The sequence below is a fragment of the Anarrhichthys ocellatus genome, unplaced genomic scaffold, assembly GCF_004355925.1.
Source record: "Anarrhichthys ocellatus isolate YVR2014 unplaced genomic scaffold, GSC_Weel_1.0 scaffold6, whole genome shotgun sequence".
Classification (NCBI taxonomy): Eukaryota; Metazoa; Chordata; class Actinopteri; order Perciformes; family Anarhichadidae; genus Anarrhichthys; species Anarrhichthys ocellatus.
The window spans coordinates 4,938,518-4,959,447 of NW_022280036.1; the positions used below are offsets into that span (position 1 = coordinate 4,938,518).

General features: G+C 40.9%; 1 protein-coding gene across 1 annotated transcript in view; it reads left to right on the plus strand.

The window, feature by feature from the left end:
- Positions 1-20,930, plus strand: part of ush2a (Usher syndrome 2A (autosomal recessive, mild)) — a 120,259-nt gene that overhangs the window by 84,058 nt on the left and 15,271 nt on the right. Inside the window, exons 44-54 of the mRNA XM_031846206.1 lie at positions 1,600-1,742; positions 9,009-9,640; positions 9,968-10,137; positions 10,226-10,392; positions 10,558-10,646; positions 13,507-13,841; positions 15,534-15,689; positions 16,385-16,548; positions 16,728-16,937; positions 19,537-19,739; positions 19,825-19,937. Of these exons, the coding sequence (XP_031702066.1) occupies positions 1,600-1,742; positions 9,009-9,640; positions 9,968-10,137; positions 10,226-10,392; positions 10,558-10,646; positions 13,507-13,841; positions 15,534-15,689; positions 16,385-16,548; positions 16,728-16,937; positions 19,537-19,739; positions 19,825-19,937 (2,382 nt within the window). The remainder of the gene's footprint in view (positions 1-1,599; positions 1,743-9,008; positions 9,641-9,967; positions 10,138-10,225; positions 10,393-10,557; positions 10,647-13,506; positions 13,842-15,533; positions 15,690-16,384; positions 16,549-16,727; positions 16,938-19,536; positions 19,740-19,824; positions 19,938-20,930) is intronic.

The window sequence follows — 20,930 nt, forward strand, 5'->3', positions numbered from 1 at the left end:
GAGAGAGAGAGAGAGAGAGAGAGAGAGAGAGAGAGAGAGAGAGAGAGGGTGTGCATCTGATATGTATTCATTACATGCTTCCTGACAACAAATTGCAATTTAATCCAAGAAGAGGAGGCTCTCATTCTGTGGTAATAAATAAATGACTAGCTACATGTATTATATATCAGACAGCCATGCCCTCCTCCTCCTCTGCTATGGAAATCTCATTGTTCCCTGATTTATTCATTCATTCATCCCTTCTATCCATCTGATGCTAAATGGTCAACGGTCCCTCATTTATGACAATATTCTTTTACTTTGTCCTAGATTCCTTTGTACGATTATATGATATGGGATCAGGTATGACATGGGAATTTGATAAAAAGCTATACAAATATTGTAGATATTACCAAGATAGTCACTGTTTAGTGATCATACGAAACTTGTCTCTTGACATTTATATAACATCACACTTAAAAATGTAATTTATTTAAAAAAACACATTACACCACATGAGAACTTACTTGTATTGAGATAAACATCGACTGTCTTACATGAGATCGATTATGTCTGAGACGCATTATAATTTTCCATTTCCAGAAAAAACTATCATGTCGACTTTTTAAATTTGGTTTAACATGATTTAACAGGGAGATGTAACATGCAGTTATAGTAATAGTGGTTATCACTGTAGAGATAAAGTGCTGCAGTGGTGCTGACATACTTGTGTAGGCCAACCCGGAAGCATCGCACTGGTTGCCTCGACAAAAAGCCAATGGGATTTTTCCATCGGATTTTGGATAATTGCAGAACATAAGCTCTGTGGCAAACGCAAGTTTATAATACTTACACATTCTGTTAAGCAAAAACATGAACACCCCTTTTATGATATTGAAAGTGTGAATGCAATTGATGGAAGTGAAATGCTAATGCTAGGATATAAACAAACTACAACATGGTCGCATAAACACGAATATACACAGAGACTAGAACACTATTCTAGTTATTTAGTCACTTGTTAGTAAGTTGGTCTCCTTTTTTAAGACACTTAAAAGCTTCCAAATGGTGTATTTAAAAAAAGGTATTTATTGACGGATTTCTTTTGGTGGAACAAAACATTAAGATATCTTAAGCTTGTGTTAACCACAGACCTTAATTCAGGCATCTAACCAAAAATCCATTCAAAAAACTCATTGACTTTGAGACTGGAAAACTGGAAGTGCAAAAATGCTAACTCATTTTGGGGTTTTAGGACTCATTCCATCAGCATTCTTGGCCAGTAGCTGGCAAACACATTCTGGGGAGCTGTCCAGTGCCGGATCTCTGTGGTCAGGCGTTAAAGAGCAAAACAAGAGATGGTGGATAACGTTGAAGGAGAAAACGTTTTGGAAAGATAGAAATTAAGGAGTTGCAAAAACGTTTTGTTCAGTGACTGGTGGGGACAAATTTGTTCATATTGTGTATATATATATTCACTAGCAGGTACTAGATAAACATTTGCAAAGTAGATTCACTGTCCTTCTTTGACCACCTGTTTGATTACAGCACAGCACATTTTGACCAGATCCGCATGTTTTTCAGTAAATGTACGTTTGTCTCTATAAACTCCTACTGCAGACTTATGGAAAACGCAACGGCTACCTTTTCCTACCATGTAGAGGGCCTTTCACCGTACACCCAGTACATGTTAAGAGTGGTGATCTCGCACACACACGGGAAGACTGTCGGCCCCTGGGCGACCCTGCGCACCGCAGAGGACAGTAAGTTCACAGACTCATACACACAAGTGCTCACATAAAATATAACATGCTGGTTACTCACAGATGCATGCATGTACATGTCTGTTCCAATGCACACAGCAAAAGAGAAACACCATTGATAAATAACCATAAAAAATACATAATTAATTCTATTGGTAGTTGTAAACAAACTTGGTGGTGGTTCAGATAAACACTCTGTTGTTCTATAGGCTACCTGTTGGCGGTGGTTGTTGGCATTGTTTATTCATACTGAATTGTGCAGCCTTGGTGCTTGTGTCAGCAGTCCTGCCAAGTTTTGCAAGTGACTGGCTGGCAGGTGGCTGGCAGCAGCTGGTTATTAGTTGGCCTCTGCCGTCAGTTGGCCGTCAGTGCTGCTGAGTCAAAGTTAAAGTCAAGGAGTCTGACAGAGCTCCTGATTTTAGGTGATGATCTAAACAATAGCCTCACACATTAAACATATGGCCTGTGGTGTGACAAACAGAGCCTCTGCCCAGTTTCCTTTTATTCCGTGAAAGTCTCCAGAGTTTTCTTTGATAAAAGTGTATTCATTTCTTGGTGTTAGTGCAGGTGGTCAATATGATCAAGCCCATAAGGAAGAGAGACAGAATATATTCAAAATAAAACATGGGGAAAAGCAAGCAAGGGTGAAACACACTGACATAGTGAGATTTGCATACTGTAAGGTGTGTGTCTGTGTGTGAGTGACCTAGCCAGTGTCATTGTGGGCTAATTGCTGTAATAGAATCATATTAGCCACTGGAACAGCCTCCTCAGTGCAAAGTTATAAATTAATTAGCACCATGCTATTATCACATACATTATCATTAGGCCGCTGAGATTTGCATACATAGGATACATGCACATGTACACACACAGAAATGTGTATGTACACATGTATGTGCGGTGTAAAAATACAAACATGTTCACATGAACAGTGATGCACACACTCATTCATACACACACAATTGCAGACAATTTAAGAAGCATTAAATTATAGCCCTTTGGTTTTTCTCATTGCGATTCAAAATTAAATTCCCTCTAACAAACACACAGACACACACTGTCAAACAGACTGAGCTTTTGTTACACATTTTTTCTATGTACTCAACAGTTCTAGATAAGGTGGACAATTATTTGTGTTTTTGGTTGTGAGTGAAAACGTGCAAATCTACGTGTGTGTGTGTGTGTGTGTGTGTGTGTGTGTGTGTGTGTGTGTGTGTGTGTAGACAGTAATAGATGTGTCCATTTGGTCACACTGTGCCCCATCGTTCAAACCTCCATCCCTCTCTTTCCCCTCTCTCTGCCTCTCTCCGGCCCCGTCATAAGCCCACTCATACACACACACGCACACACTGAGAACACGTGTCATACACACACACACCTCCTTGTCCTCCTTATCAATCACACACCTGCTCATGCTCACAAGCAGTAACACATACTCATGAAGTTGCATGCTGACAACTTCATCCCCAAAAGCACATACACACACACACTGACACTGTGACAGTTTAAGTATAGGTGTAAAGACAAAAAATGTATCTCACAAAAGCACAAAACATTGTGAAGCTACTTAACCGTGTAGCGACACAACTCAAGAGCCCACATAAGAAATAATGATATATTGTGTGAGTACATCTGATGTATCTGTTTTTCTTTTTTGCCCAAAATGATGTCCGTCTTTAATCCACTTTCATCCCTTTTCACAGCTCCTTGTGTCCTACTGATCTCAATGAATTACTCACAATTAAATGTTAAAATTGAATCTTACAACCAGTCATGGACTTAGAGTACATGCTATTGTGTCTAATCATTTTAAAGTATGCATAGGAAAAAAATATTTTAACATAATAATAGAATACATGATAGGTATGGAAGCTTTCAATAAGAAGGGATTTAAACCCATGATGGGAGAGAGCCAGATTTCCAGATTGGGTTTTTCTAACATGTAATTTGTCACCATAAGCCCATCCTCTCATCATCATGGCATTGACAGGAAAGGCTGCATTCCCCTCCTAATCGTCTCGCCCACACGCTTCAAATAATGACAACCTTAGCAAGCACTTTTACAGTTTTTTCAGTATGATTTCATGTATTGTAAAGCCAATAGTTATTATGGGATTACTGTTGTCTTTTATGCTGTTCATACATATTCACTCTTACAAAATACTGTAATACTGTATACAATACTGTATACTAAATACTGCAAACGTATGCAAATATGCATACACATGCTCAAGTTACATACAGTAGATCTTGATATAAACTTAGTGCAGTTTTACCTCTTTTGGAAGAGTTCCCCACTCTGATCTGTAGTTGTTGGTGTGAGCTGTAACCTTGCAAGGTTTCTACTTTGTTACTGAACTGTAAATACTATACTGAAAGTTGACATGAACCTTCATTAACAACATGAATTCAAGTATGTTTTCACCTCATTAATTTTAACCCTTTTTATCTCTCCATTCTTTTTTATATCTATAAATGTCTTTGTCCTCTGTCTTTCATACTGTCATACCTTTTAATTTCTCAGTCTTTGTACTCAAACATGAAAAGACAGAAAAAATGACAGAATGGATTTCACTTCTTGTTTTTGACGGACTAGCCCTTAAGTATTTACGAGAGAGGGAAGAGAATATAGAGGGAAAAAAGGAAATAAGACGTGGAGAGAAAAGTGAGGAAAGAAAAATGGAGAGAGCACAAAGGTAAAATGAGGAATTGAGGAAAAAAGAGGTAGAGAAGAAAAGAGAAGGCTAATGACAGAACAGAGAAAGAGAGAGACCCACGCTTCCTCCTTTCCTTTTTATCATTCCATTAAAGTTTTATATCCATCTTTTTAATGTAATTTGGTCCCTATGAATTCCTGCCGCTGCAGAACAGACAGACGGCTCCTGTGAACATAAACTCTAGCCGTGTTAGACAGCTCCCTTTCCTCTGTCTACTCCCATGTTCGCACTAGCTAAGTGATCTGAGAGAGAGAGAGAGAGAGAGAGAGAGAGAGAGAGAGAGAGAGAGAGTTATAGGGAGTATGACTAAAGCACCGTTTTGACAAAATGATCTTAGAAAGTAAGTGTGTGTGTGTGAGAGACAGAACATTAAAGCAGAAAGTGAGAGGGAAGTATGAAGGAGGAAACATTCTACAGAAATGAGTTTAGAGGTGACGACAGAACACAAAGAATTAATGTTATTTAATGAATGAGTGACTGCATTAATAAAATAATAATAACCCTACCTTATTTCCCAGGATTCTGTTCAGTTAGCTGTCGCAAAGAAATGTTGAAGTAATGTGAACATAATCACATTGTTATTTTGCATATCAAGAGATAACTAGAATATTACCTGAACATGTATTTACACATTGCTATTTTAATATACGTTCAGAGCCAGTGGGAAAATGTACATTTCTGAAAGTAAAAAACATGATTCCTCAGCAGTCAAAAAGTTGTTGTAATATGTTTAGAACTTCTTTAGCAGGTTTCTCTACTAAACCCAATCAGTTCTCACTGATTTGAACATTTTGACACGTTTCCACATATTTTTAGAGCCATATATTACTTTGCAGTTTTTAGTTCTCTTTCTGTAGTACATGGATCCATCAGAAGGTTACCTGGAATCAAGTAAATCACTCCAAATAGTCAACGTCTGAAAAGGATATTGAAATTTTTGAGTGATTGACATTTCAGGTATCGTGATGGTCGCGGTGACTTAAAGGCTAATGTACATCACATATAGTCATGATGTTATGGATACAAAGCAAGCTCATGACCTTGGTCATGCATCATCCCCTTTCTCACTGCCTCTTCAGTGTCTCCTAAAGCAGCAATGACATTAAGTAATCTGTAGAAAAAGTAAAGATATGAAATGCAATGTAAATTCTCACCGTATTACTTGTCACGTTTTGACACCGTGTCGTAAGCATCTTGATTACAGTAAAGCTCAGCGTTTGTCCTCATTATGACTCCTAGGAGCCTCGACTCACCTTCAAAAGCCCAGTCACCCACATGCACACGCATGCATGCACGGGACCCTGTGCGAGGCTAAAAATAATACCCTTTCTCGTCTCTCCAAATGGATAGACACAGATGTACACACTTACAATATGCACAAGAAGCTACATAACATGTATACACCCACAAGTACACACCTACACACACACACACACACACTCCTTCCTCCCTCCCCCTCTCCCAGCCCTTGTCAGTTGATTGTGTTATTACTATGCTAACCAAATCCTTATAAATGTGATTTAAGGCTTGGCGGCCCCGCGCTCCTGTTTTAGCCTTCTGCTACTGTGTTTTACTGGAGGGAGGAGGAGTAACGGTGGGAGGTGTGGAGGAAGGGATTAAGGGAGAGGGGAAAGAAAGACAAAAAGACACAGGGAATGAAGAGGTCAGAGAGGTAGGGGGGAGAGAAAAGGTGAGTGGAAGACGAGGGAAAAGAAGAGCAGTTTGGAAAGACAGGATGGGAGGTTGAAAAAACGGAAGAGTTGAGCGGCAAGGAGAGGAAGAGGGAAAGAGCGATAAGGACTCAGGAAACCAGAAAGAGAGGGCTTGCTACGCATTCCCTCAACACTCGTTCCCTCCTATCCAAGGAGCAGTAAAGCGTCGGTAAAATAAAAAAAGGGAAAAAGCATCACCTGCATCTTAAATGAAAATTTCAATTGAAAAACTTAACAGCCCTTCAAATTGCAGAATTTTACACGCGCCAGTAAAGCCTAAATAACACTCAACACTTAGAAGGATGGAGGGGGATGGGGGGAGGGGAGGAGAGAGAGAATGAAGGAGGAATGGGGGGGGGGGGGGGGACAATGGGGGTTATTTTGGGTTGTTGACGGGGGCTGGATCAAGGTGACTGGATTGTGTTTTTGCAATTGAGGACGTTCGACTTGCGATCTTCTTCTTCTCTGTGCATCTCATCCCGGTGTGTTATTTCATCATATCCGTTGGAGCAGACCAACATTTTGACAGACAGACAGGATATAGTCAAATAGACAGAAGGATGCAGAACGTTTGACAAATTAGACACTACACTAACGGGTAGTGAGACACCTGAACCCTCCACAAAGACGGACAAAAACGCAAACAGGCCGGCAGATAGGCACATAGACGGACAGGGAGACGGGCTCCTTGGTTATTCGTGGGGTTCAGTGGACCTTTGGTGGTAATTGAATCAGTGTGAGTGCTGAGTAGAGCCAGCATAAAAACCTGTTAACCCAAAAGGTCAACTCTCTGCATTGTTTATTTAGCAGGGAGACCAGAGAGAGAGAGAGACCACGACACAAAGCACGAGTAACGGAGAGAGACAGGAGAAAATGAGGAGAGGTGGTGGGGGAGAAGGAAGGAAGAAAAAACGGACAGAACGAGAGATGTAGATTAAAGAACGATGGGTTGTTGGTGGGACGATTTGTGAGCTGTAAAATCAACGAAGCTTTACGTCACGATTTTGTACTGTTGTTTATTTGTGTGGGAGATTAAAACAAGTGAGAGTATGTGAGACTAGCTGACCAGCTGCCATTTTAATGTATCTTTGAATCTTCACTTGTGATGTGCCTCTCTCTGTGTCTGACTTTATTATACACATTATATTATGTGTGCCTGTTTGTGCACACATGGTCAAACCTTTGGTCAAAAGCTGTTGTTTTTTTTTGGGGGGGGGGGGGGGGGGGGGGGTTTGCCTAATTTGCCATTAGGGGCCATCAGTAAATTCACCAACAAGATTTTCTGAAATATTTCAAGTTTTTAAAAGTGTTTGCCTTCTTTCCTTTTTTGTAAAAAAGAATATTGCTTGTTGTATGCTAATTATACCAGCAAACTCAGGCCATTTAAAAGATGGGAGACGTTCTGAAAAGGTTCATCATATTATCCAAATTAAGTATGAGGCAAACCATCTGAATTGTGATAAGCATTATACTCTAAGACACATTTTAAAGTTTTAGGAGGAGCATCCTGGGCCAACCACTGAATGTTAGTTGGCATCTCACTCAGTAGATGTTCTGCAAAATATACACATTCTTACACAACTGCTGTCTTGTGCACACGCGGGCTGACATGCACAACACATACACATGCTTGCACACTTTATCTCTCACACAGTCATGCACGCATACTCTCAACCGCTCATCTTCTTTCACCCTCTCTCTTACACACACATACCCACACACACACCGCCATCTGGGAAAGCCGTTAGCGGTTAGCGGTAGCACTTAGCGACGCAGCACGCTCCCTCAGTCCGCTCAGTCACCTTGATCTGCTTGCCCTTCACACAGCACCATTACTGCTATACTGCATCACTGTGGGTGTGGGCATGCGAATATGTGTGTCAGGAAGAGTATGTGTCTACGTATATGGACATGGATCTGTGTGTGTCCATTATAGAGCAGTACAGTGGGATGTAAATGCCGGGGGAGGAGGGTGAGGAGGAGCATTACCTTCAAATGAGCTACCCTGGAGTGAAAAATGCCTCTGACTAGTCTTGTGTAGGTTCTTATCCGGGCATGGACTTGTGCAGATCATGCGACTGTGTGTGTGTGTGTGTGTGTGTGTGTGTGTGTGTGTGTGCGCGCGCCTGTGGCCTTCTGATGTGCATCTCTGTCTGCCACACTTCTAGTGAGGATCATTTCACCTTCTGGACATTCAAGGCACTCCCAGGCACTGACGATGGCTTGTGAACATGAATAAACAGTAGACACAAATTAGAAATCTACTTGCTCTCTGAGACCACAGACCTGAAGTTTAGTGAATGCTACAAGTTCATCTCAATTTTTTATATTTTTTTAGATAGAAACTTATTTCATCAAAGTACATCACTTGTATGTATTATGGCCCACTTGTATTCCTCTTTGTAGTTATTTAAATTATGGGTCATATGAGTGTGTTTGCATGCATGTGTATGTCATATATTTGTGTTTAGCAAAGGCAGTACAAAGAAGTACTACAATGTTCCCAGCAGTCCAGCCGGGCCAACACATCACCTCCTGAATTCTTTGCTGAATGATGCACAGGCTAAATACAATATTGGTTTGCTGAGGAGGTAAACTTGTGAGAGGAAGAGAGTTTCCATGTTAATCCCTTGGATAGAAAAGGCAAAATCTGTCTTTGTCCTTCTAATGTCTTTCTTGACGTTACTCGTCAAATAGTTCTTTCGAACAGATCCTCCTTCTCTCTTTTTTTCTCACTCTCTTAGAAGCTCACACACAAAGGGTATATTTATCTCTTGCCTTTTTTTAAATTTATTTTCCTTGTCTCTTTATCCATTCTTTCCTTTTACCCCTAGGTCCAGGACCAGTAGACAGTCCAGCTGTATCCAGGCTCCATCCTCGAAGTGTAACAATTACTTGGGTTCCTCCCTCTCAACCAAATGGCATCATCACCAACTATACCCTCTATCTTTGCCCCAGCTCCACATCATCTTCTGATTCCAAACCCAGCTCAGTCTCCAGCACCAGCATGACACTTAACTCCAGCTCAGGTCGTAACCCAAGGCTATTGCCCAACACTGAGGGTGCATATCTCAACTCAAGCCATAACCTCAGGCCAACATCCAGTCTTACCACCCCAGGCTTAAGCCGCATCTCCATGTCCACTGTCACCACAGGCAGTAATGACAGCTCAAGCGCAATCCAAGGCACTAGACCCAACCTCCTCCCTCACCCTTTCTCTAGTTTGAGTCCTGGTAGCACAGACGACAACCAGATCGAGGCCACTGGTGTAAGCAATACAAGCCAAGGCCCTGCTTCCATCTCATTCCATCCCACTGAACCCAATAACCCCAGTGACAGCCCCATTTCTGGTTTCTTGAGTGCAGCTTCAGATTCACGTTCATCCATTCTATCAGTCACTCTTCCGGGGAACACAACTAGCTACACTTTCCTCGACCTACCGCCATACCAGACCTACAGCCTCCAGGTACAATATATAACATGAATACAATAGTATAATACAATATTGTACCATATAGTGCACTAGATTAAACATTATATTGTGCAATAAACAAACGTAAATATCATGTCATATTTAAACAAATGTTAGTCTCTATTCCTCTCTGATTATGTTATGACGAATATACAAATATATATATATATTTTTTGGCATTTCAATAATCACATGCACATCCACAACTGTTCTTTTTGCTATTGGTGATTTATTAGCTGAAGAAAATGTACAGCCTTTCAATGATGACACTACGAAGACATATCTCATTGTGATGTTACAAAATGATTCTTCAACATCTAGGTGGAGGCATGCACCAGTGTGGGTTGCTCATTGTCTGGGATGTCTCAGGACTTTCGTACCCTCCCAGCTCCCCCTGAAGGTGTTCCTGCACCTCACTTTTACTCTGACACCCCCACCTCTGTTCTCTTGTCCTGGGGTGCACCAGAGTGGAGCAATGGACCACTAGAGCAGTAAGAGACGATTAAATAGATACACTTCAATCCCTCTGAGACACTTTACATTTTACAATAATTATATTGGGTCCTGTGCTGGGCATAGGTGGCTGATTGAACGCAGAGTTACTGGGATCAAAGAAGTCTCCACAGTGGGCCATCTCCCACCAGACCCTCCCCCTCTTTCCTTCCTGGACTCTTCATCTGCCCTCAGTCCCTGGACTAGCTACCAGTATCGACTTGTGCTCCATAATCAAGCTGGCAACACTACAGGTGAGGCCATAATAATGTTCTTAACTGAAATTAAATTAAATCTGACCAAGATGTGTATATGTTTAATTTTACACTGTCTCGTGTCAGCTTTACTGACTTCGACAATTTCCAGCCTTTGTTTTTTCACAGTAGGATATTTAACCACATATTGTTGCATACTTGCAGGACCCTGGGTCAATGTCACCACCAGACCTTCTCGGCCAGCTGGTCTCAGTCCTCCGGGAGTGAAGGTCTTGGGGCCAGAGTCACTTCAGGTATGTACACTGTTTGATCTGGCATGAGAGCGTAAGAGCTCTAAAATATGGCTGCAGCACACAAATATAATCCAAGTCAGCCATGCTGCTGCTGATAGCACTTTATCAATATCAATACCTCCCATTACATTCAACAATAAACTCAGCATGAGCTTTAAGAATTTGAATAGTGGATAAGTTTCTTTAACAGGAAAACATACAATATATTGCAACGTGCAGAAAAGACAAAGCAATGTCACACTGATTCCTCTGCCTTTCTATCTTGAGATTTAATGAGAAAGAAAAACATTCAACTCAAGGTCCCCTTCAGAAAATGGGAGGGGCTGTGACCCTGTCTGAGGCAGCTTCCTTCCTGTCGGCCATTTTGAAGGAGGGGCCAGAGTTAAGTTCCACCACTGGCTAATCCCACATCAAGGCCCATCAATGAAAGCCACTGAAACCATATTGTATGCATGCACACACGCAGATACGCGCATACACACACATGCACTGCACTGTCCTGCACTAATGCTAACTGCAGAAAAATGCTAATGCCTGTCATCATTTCTAAACCGCCCCTGTCATCTCTGCAGCAGCACAGCTTTAGGGGTCATAGGTCCGAGAAGGAAAGTGTTCCTTCCTGGTTGTTGCTAATTGGACAGACAGGCAAGCTGCTTCCTGGTTACCAATTGACCTTGACAACACAGACAGGATTTTGAGTATCTCCCTTCATTCTCTAAATGGTTTATTTTTCATATCACTTCTTGCTCATCGAGGTACTTACTTTCTCTTAACCGTTATCCCGTTAGGTTTTCATTCCAGCTTGCTTTATTTGCTTGTCTTCTTGTTATGTATGGACACTCCCACTCAGGATATCAAGCCGAAGTCCACTAAATGTCGGCTTTTCTGATATTAGGATGGCATCTCGGTTATCCACGTCCTTTTGGCTTCACATTGATTGTTGTAATGCAGGTTTTCTTTTGGACTATGATGGGAAAAAGAGTTACTGTATGTGCAACAATGCAGTGTTCAAGGGTTTGGTACAAACAATTTCAAAGAAAGACAAGTAATGTCAGAGAAGATACCCACTCTAAATGTATGTATCTGCTTCTTTGTTAGTGTCTAATTTACAGCTCTAAGTGTTGTTGTTTTTATTCTCACTCATTGAGTCTCTGCAAAGATAGTTTGCCAACCTTTGCTGGTTAATTCAAACTTCAAATTTCACCATCAATTTTGGTTGTGTTTGGATCTGTCATCCATCGTAAATCATTTTCACTTTTTCACAACATGATTGATCCCAGTCTTTCTTTGCAGGATGACAATTTAGTGACCTAAATATAATATATAAGTGATAACATTGATGCATATATGAATAGATTGTAGAATTGTATTGTCAGCGGCAGATGTTGGCACTCTGTGCCTTTTGAGTTTTTTCTGAATATAATAGCATAAATGCACAGATACACACACACACACCACATGCACCATGTCCTAACACACACACACCTATTCTCTCTCACTACCAACTTTATTATCTGTCTCTCTCTGTCTCACTCATATACGCGTAAACACATTTGCAAACACACACACACACACACACACACACACATACTGTACTGGCCTTAGCCCCAGTGCTCTGTGTCAGCCCAGGGTCTCTGCTGTCTTCACCATCTCCAGATTACATCAGGCTATTCAATCTGTAAATGACTTCCACCACAAAGCACACCCAACACGCACTTTGGGAAATGAGCTACCTAACTCAACATGACCCTGCCCATATGTGGCTGTGTGTGTGTGGCTCAGAGTGTGCGTGGCTCAGAGTGTGCGTGTGTGTGTCCCGTATAGCCTCACAGTGTCACTTGTTAAATGAATATCAAGGTTGCATGAGAAGTAATTATTCTTGACGTTCATTCATAATACTCTCATCAACATTGACCACTTAATCACCTAAACTCTCAAGTCTCAACTAGCTCTGAACTGATCAGTTATTATACATGACAGTTTTGTATCCATAAGTGTGTTAGAGAACGTGTGTGTCTGAGTGGGTGTACGTGTGTGTGTGCATGTACGCAATTGTTGAATAAAGGTGTAGCTGTGTGTTTGCACATGGATGTATAAAGAAATGTATTGTAAAGATATCTGTAATTCAAACGTGTGTGTGTGTGTGTGTGCGTGTGTGTGTATTAACATTTGCATGTGTGCCAGTTACCTTCATCTTCACTCTGAAATGCTGACAGACTGAACTGTTTCCAAATCAGATGCAGTGCTCAACGACGGCAAGCTTTTGTTTTTGCATGCAGCAATTCCATTACCAGCCGTTTTCATTATTTTAGCATGGTGTTTGTGCATGTGCGCGCATTTGTGTGTGTATGTGTGAACCCTGTTTTAAATTTGATGAAAGGATTCTTCTGCTCAAGTCAAAGTCAGGTTATCTTTCCCCACAAGAGAGTTTAACAAACACAAACACACACACACACACACACACACACACAGAGTGACCATCCTAATGCTTTACATTCACATATACCCAGGTCACAATGTATGCTACTACCTACATGATATCACTGGTAGCACTCAACTGATCACACTTGCATTCTCACTGTGATGCAGATATGTGTTTGCCTGAGCACACACTGCAAGCTCTGCACACACGCACACACACACACACACACACCCTGTGCCATGACTTCCTGTAGTTCATCCATCTAAAAGCTTTCTGCCGTCCTCAGCATGCCGACAACATTTAGAATGCCCAGCCAACCAATGATATGACTCTTCAGGGATAATCATAAAACTAGGCCTTTACTTTTCTCTGTAATATAAATATATGTATTTAAATGAACAACCCAGAACTTAAATCTTAAACACATTTATGTTTCAGGTAACATGGTCGTCTCCTCTAATTCCCAATGGAGAGATCCATGGCTACGAGATCCGTCTCCCAGAACCCCGCATCTTCCATGACAGTGGCAATGCTTCAGAGTTCAACATCACAATAACGGACCTCATTCCATACACAAACTATAGTATTACTATGTTGGCATGTTCCAACGGTGGTGGACATGTTGGAGGATGTACAGAAAGCCTGCCCACGTCTGCTACCACTTTGCCCACAATCCCTGAAGGCCTTGAACCACTGTCTGTAGTGGCAGTCAGTGAGTCCTTTCTGGCCATTTCCTGGCAACCACCAAGCAGGCCCAATGGACCTAACATCAGGTAAGAGGGATATTACACAGAATCCATACCAATGTCTCATTGCACCAGGCTAACATGGCCACAAATCTGCTGACTGTAAGTTGTATATTAGTTAAACACAGATAAACAAAGGTGCACCATCACAAATTCCCTTGTTTTTCTGTCTCATCAACATTACAATCATCTTGCTTGTGATAATAATACCACTAGGTCAAGAGATTCTCAGTGATTTGAAATAACAATACCTTAAGAACATACATTTGGTTTGTACTGTAATGAAGACATATCCAGTTATTGGAGTAACATGTTTCGCTTCTCTGTAATCACATTATTTGACTGGTGTGAAAAACTATTATTGCTCTTTAATCACTGCATTGCTTTTACTGGCCCATTGAAACTTCTGTTAGTGTGTCGAACAAAACATGTAAAGAATATTGTTACTCATATTATATTAGGGGCGATATCACTGGAGGACAATTATTTTTCCATGGCTCACTGATCCATGTGCAGTCTGAATTTGTGTAAACAAGGGAAGAACATAACATACAAAGTGGCAGAGGAGGGATGAGAAGTAGTGTGTTTAAGTGGAAATACTTTTATTATTCAGATTTCACACAATTTAATTCACAAATATCACCATGAAATGTACACAGTATTCAGATTAACCTGTCCACATCAGCAATCTCAGCATTCTCACTATGGATCCGGCATACATACCTTCTTTTAAAATGCACAGAACCGAACAAATTGCTTCCATTGCTTTCTGATTGTCATAGGAAATTAACTAAGTGAGAAGAAGAAGGTCTATAATAGTTCTGCACATGCAAATACGCATCCAAAATCCAATACTAATTATGAAGAGCTAATATGAGTGGACCCCAATCTCTGTATCCATCGTAACTTAACATAATTTGAATCGACCCTCTGTTTTTATTCATTAGTTAAAAACAAAAGTCAGAAAACAGGCAGTGGAGACTGAAATATACAGCATGTTGGTACTGAGAGACGCATTCTGGAAAGGTTCAATCTTTGCTGAAAAACTTAGGCAAACCAAAAGATAGGAACACGTTAACAAACTGCTAACATGAGTGCCTTGGTAATGAGCTATGTGTTGTGCATGTTGTGCGGTGTTTTCTCAGTCCTTATGCACATTCTGCTCCGTGTTGTTCTGTCCTGTTCTATGCTGTCGGTGATTAGGCCTAAAATAAAGGTCCATTTTCCTGGCAGGCGATTAAAATGCATGAGCCTGTCTCTCTGTTCTGCTCCGCTCAGCTCTGTGTGTTTGTCTAAGTGGGTTTGTTAAAAGGCGGCATTAAGCCCTTCTCTTCTGATTACAGCAGAAATTAGCATCACTGTGGGGAGAGGAAAACACAAACCCTGCAGAAAAAAACAAGGGGCGTTGGGAGGGAGGGGTGAGATACAGTAAACGCAAAAGAATAGAGATGATGAAAAACAGCAGAAGTGGAGGAAATGAGTGATAAGGAGAAGAGTCGGATGCACATTGTGTGTGTGTGCGTGTGTGTGTGTGTGTGTGTGTGTGTGTGTGTGTGTGTTTTGTGTCCCTTTGCATTCATGTGTGTATTGCCGTGTGGGCACTGTGCGTCTGTGTGCTCATAATGGTGCATTTGTGAACATGTGTTGGGTGTTAATGCATTCCTAAACATCCAATCGTGTGTGTGTGTGTGTTTTCTTTTATTCAAATTTCCCCTTCAGATACAAGTTGCTCAGACGTAAAACCCACCAGCCCCTGGCCATCGCCACGGTCCCCACGGTAACAGCCATGTCCCTTCCCCCCTCTGAAGATCTCCATCGCTGGCTCCATGTTTACTCCGGCACCAAATTGTTCTACCAAGATAAAGGCCTAAGCAGGTGAGATTACTGAAATGAGCTCTAGAGCAAACGCCGGCGCCGCAGCAAACCGTGTGTGCAGAGCCGATCGGCGAGCTGCCGCTGATGCCGATCTTTTAATACCGCTCAAAGATACATTAAGCAAATATCCCAAAGAATTAAATTGTTTTTCACACAGAGTCCCCTAATCTCAGTTTGGCACTTGGTGGAAGCAAATTTTTTTTCCCCCTCTATGCTTGCTAAACGGCTCTGGGTGTACTCTTTTTGGGTTTGTGTCTACTGTGCTTCATTCAAGTAGTAAGCTGACAAACTTCTAAACTTGTCAGCACCTTGCAGGATTGTTTTTGTTGATATCCTAGAGAGTACTTTATGAGAGAGTAATTTGTGTTTGTTTAGTTGAAGTCACCACAAGGAAATTAAAAACCTATTAGCCGTGTTTCCATTCACATATATTTTTTTATTTTCATTTTGAAGTATTCCATTTGAAAAGCTGTATGGAAACAGAAAAATTCAATGAAACATCCTGAGAAAATGCACTAACCTCGAGCACAAATACGCTGTGGCTGAGTTTATTTGCTCCAAACAAGTTGATGGAAACGCGCCTAATTGGCATTTCTTTTTTTTCTTTTTTTTTCACTAAAAGTCGCTTGACAATTGAATGGAAACACGGCTAATGTAGTCTCCTTATTAATATCACCAATACTGTCTCTCAACAGATTCACCCGTTACCATTACCAGTTAGTGGTACATAATGACGTGGGCTACTCCTCAGGAGAGATTGTTACCGCGGTGACCATGGCGGGGGTTCCCCACCACCCTCCTTCTCTGTCTGCCCACGCTGTCAATCACACTGCTGTACATGTGACCTGGACCCAACCCTGTAAGATTACCTTCTCTCACACAAACACACACACAGTCGGCCCAGCAAAAGTTATTTCATGGTTGTATATTCTACGGAAATTGTTCTGTGACGTGTAAATTATCAAAAAGTGAAAAGTGACTTCTTTTTTTTTACATAGCTCCATCACTCGTCTCCCTCTCTCTTCATGTCTTCCTCAGCTTTGCAAGACCTACAGGGAGAGGTGGAATCTTACTTTCTGACAATAATGTCTTCCCGGTTAAGTCAAATCTTGGCTTTCCCCCCTGAGATCATGTCCACAGTGATAAGTGACCTTTGGCCCAGCACCACATATCTATTGTCAGTACAGGTGTCCAACGGAGCACATAATACAACTAAGGCAAAGGTTAACGTCACCACAGAGGATGGAGGTATGTGTATAATTGTGTGATATTTGAACAACAATTGATCTTAGAAATTAGGTCAAAATTTGCCTTCTTACTTCGGATATGTGTGAGGGTGTTATTGTGCACAATAATGTAAGTACAGTAGATATGAGTGTGTCATGCACACTATATAAATTCAATACATCCTAGACAGGGGTCTGTATTAATGTGCATTTCTCTCCAACTCTGTACTTCTCAGGAGATGTTAAACACATCATGTAGAGAGGCATGAAATCAATACAAAGTGTGTGTATGAGCCAGATTTAAGGTGTTGTAAAATACTTGTTGGCACCACACGCAGACTAACGCACACAGACTGCACACACAGCCACACACACACACAAGCAATGCTCTACCTGTCAAACAAGACAGCAAACAAAGCTGTTCCCATGTCTTATGCAGGCTATAATTACCATACTTTACAATACATCACATAATCTTTCTCAAAAAATAATAATTCTATGGAAAAAAACCAACTAAAATAAGTTAAGTTAAATGTTATGTTAAAAGTGGCAACTTGTACCAAAATATGCAGTGACCTCATCACGACAAACATCTTCAATAGAGTTCTCACAATTTTAGCTATCTCTGCATGATCTGTTATATTTGTAGAACGAACACCAGACTCTTTATCGGGATGTAAAATCTGGAACTTTGAGAGAGAGTATTAAATGGAAAATCAGTTCTCAGATCTACTGTTTTTTCCCTTTTCAGGCAGGGTCAGCTAACCATCATCACAACTTTTCTTACTATTTATCTCTCAAACGCACAGCCCAGTCTCTCAGCATTTAAGAGTTAGCTTTCAAATCACTCTGTGTAATCATTTGTCAGAGGCCGTTCAATCCGTCTGTTGTTTTCCTTCTGTCACGATTACCTTCTCAATCCCGCTCTCTCACCATCTCTCTTTCTCTTCTTCCCCCTCACAGTTCTCGTTCATTTTCAGTATTATCATATGTCAGAGGCCTCTCTCTTTTCCTCTAATCTGAGCAGTATAATAAAAAGTGCATTAAAAACATTAGAAAATCATTAGGTGCTAAAGGCAAAGCATGGCTCGTTTAACTGAGAGGGCTCTGGAGGTAATTTCATTATTTTACAGCCATAAGAGTGTGCACACACGCACACATATACACACACAGACCAAGGCCAAATGCACCTCAACCCTACCAACCATCCTAACATGGCCCGCAATCTATAGGGCAATGCTAACATCAAGACTAATTGGCAAGAAAAATGTGTGTGTCTGTTGTCTGTGTGTGTGTGTGTGTGTGTGTGTGAGTGAAAGAGGCTCAGTGTGCAGTATTGCGTTGATAATGCCATCCTGCAGTAAATGAAATGTAGAGCAGTAGGTTGGGTTTAGGTAAGTGCATTGGCAGCAAATGAATTGGGTTAACTTCTCTTAGCTGAGTGCATTTTCACTTAGAATAATAGATGGAGTCTGTATGATTACCTCTCTCGCACACCGTCTCGTATTATTTCCTTCTGCTTGGTTCTCTTTCTCGCTTTTCTATTCACAACCTGATCTCCATTGATGTTTGAAGAGCATTTTATACAATCAATGATACTGTGTTTTCCGTCTTCCACTCTTTGCCCACTGTATCTATATCTTCTGCTGTCATTCACTTCTTCTTGGTTGCCATATTAAATGAATCACCGTAGGAGTTTTCAGGAGTTATCAAGGACAAAGTGAATTTGATCGACAGGACAGTGAAAGACAGAGAAAAAGTGAGAGAGTGAGCTGACCATGTAAAGTCCATCTATTATTCTTAGTGAAAATGCACTCAGGTAAGTGAAGTTAACCCAATTCATTTGCTGCCCATGCACCCACCTAAACCCAGCCCACTGCTCTACATTTCATTTACTGCTAGATAACATTTGCAACACTGTACTGCACACACACAGGGGGTCTCCCTCCCTCCCTCACTAACACACAGACTTACAGTCATCCTGTATTATATACACAACGACACACATTCTCTGTTTCTCTCCGAGTCACGTGCACAAACGCACTTTGTCGTGCTGTACACACAATCGCATGCCTATAAGCTGTGTGTGTCCATGTCTATCTCTTTCCCTCTCACACACACTAATACATGACTCGTGTATATACACTTCTTGAGTGAGATATGTTAAAAGTGTATTCCAAGGTTGAGAATGTTGCATGTTATGGAATATCATCAGTGCATCCTGGGAACCTCGTAGTCACAACACATAGTTTTGACATAGCCGTTTTTTCCTGACTTTAAAAGGCCTGGCCTGATGATCACTTATGCAGCACCGTTTTAAAGATGTAATGGTGTGGTTTGTGTGGCAGTTATCAAATTAATTTGTGGGAAAATGTGTCTCTGAAAATCATAACACCAATCCCATCTATTGCAACGCTGTTCTTACTTTATAGTCTATGAATAGTCTATGTGTAAAAGATTACATCTGATGTTGAGAGCGTTGGTCTCAGACCACAACTTAAACTTGCATGTTTGAAGATGACCACATCTCGAATGTTCGTATCTTCAAGCTGTAAAACATTCTGTTCTTCTCAAGAATCAAACAATTGTGGTTTTTCTGTACTCGCATGTGCTATCCTCAGAGCCAGACGGGATTTCCGCCCCAGAGGTGGTTCCGGTTAACAGCAGCACAGTTCGTGTGCTTTGGTTCCCTCCTCTACGGCCCAATGGGGCAGTTACTGGTTACTACATCTACCTTAATGGCCGTCTTCATGGCAGTGTAGACAACAGCTCAGGCTCCTACCTGCTGGGCGACCTGCTGCCTTTCACTGTCTACAACGTACAGGTACACACACCATCAAAATCAGATATGCTCACCCAAACGCAGACACAGAAAAGCACTTTACGTCTGCTGTGTTTGTGTTTTTCAGGTGGAGGTCTGTACAGTGTATGCATGTGTGCGGAGTAATATTACTCAGACAACTACTGTCGAGGACCTGCCTGCCGACTTGGCCGCGCCACACGCACACGTGATCAATCCCAGGTAATGCAGAGATGTTTTGCAAATCTTTCTTTGCAGTAATTCTGTAACTTTCTGCATGGACTTTCTACTAATATTTTTTTAATGGAAATATTTGTTCATAACTATTTTAAAATGTGGTGGTCCATCTAGATTCATGAAACTTTATAGCTTTTTGGTTTGAGTGTAGTAATTGTTAACGTTTATCGACAGCGCAGAAGGTTGGTTTGTATGTTTGACAGGGTAGAATCAATACAGCTGGCACTAACAGGGTAAATGGTGGAGGTATTTTGTCTTTTGAAGGCAGCACAAGATGCTGGCAAGATTTAACAGGACTGTACGAAAATGTAATTTTACTCAGCACTAGTAACCTGTATATTAATAAAGAATAACATTATTTTAATTGTTTTTTTCACGTAATTTCAGTTGTACTTTAAAACCAGATTTTGTGGGCAAAGTGACGTTAACTATATTTATGACACAGTGACTGTTGCATCTATTCATCTTCAGCAGTCTATCAAGATTGAAATACTGAATACAATATTCAGTAGTAATTATTGATAAACCGTAAAAGAATTTTGGATACACTAATGCATCAAAGTTTTCTGACTATTTAATATAATCATATAACCTTAAAGTAGCTATCAAGATTTATGAAATATGACAGTAAACTGATATTTTCTTTGCAGTCAGTTGTATTTAATGACGTTTAAAATGCTCTGCTTCTCACATTTGACCTAAATCTCAATGTTGCAAATCTTACAGTGGCAGAGGAAGTGGTGATTTGTGGCTCATTTCCTGTGTAGGAGACTGTGTAAGTTGTAACTCTGTGAGTCACTACACAGGTCTTTCTCCTGCCAAAGATGTCAGAGATAAAAAAGAGAAAAATCAATAGTGAGAAGTGTATAAAGACACACACACTCTGACACTGTAACTCAACTTTGTCAGGCATTAACCATGCATGAATGCATGTGTGTGTGTGTGTGTGTGTGTGTGTGTGTGTGTGTGTGTGTGTGT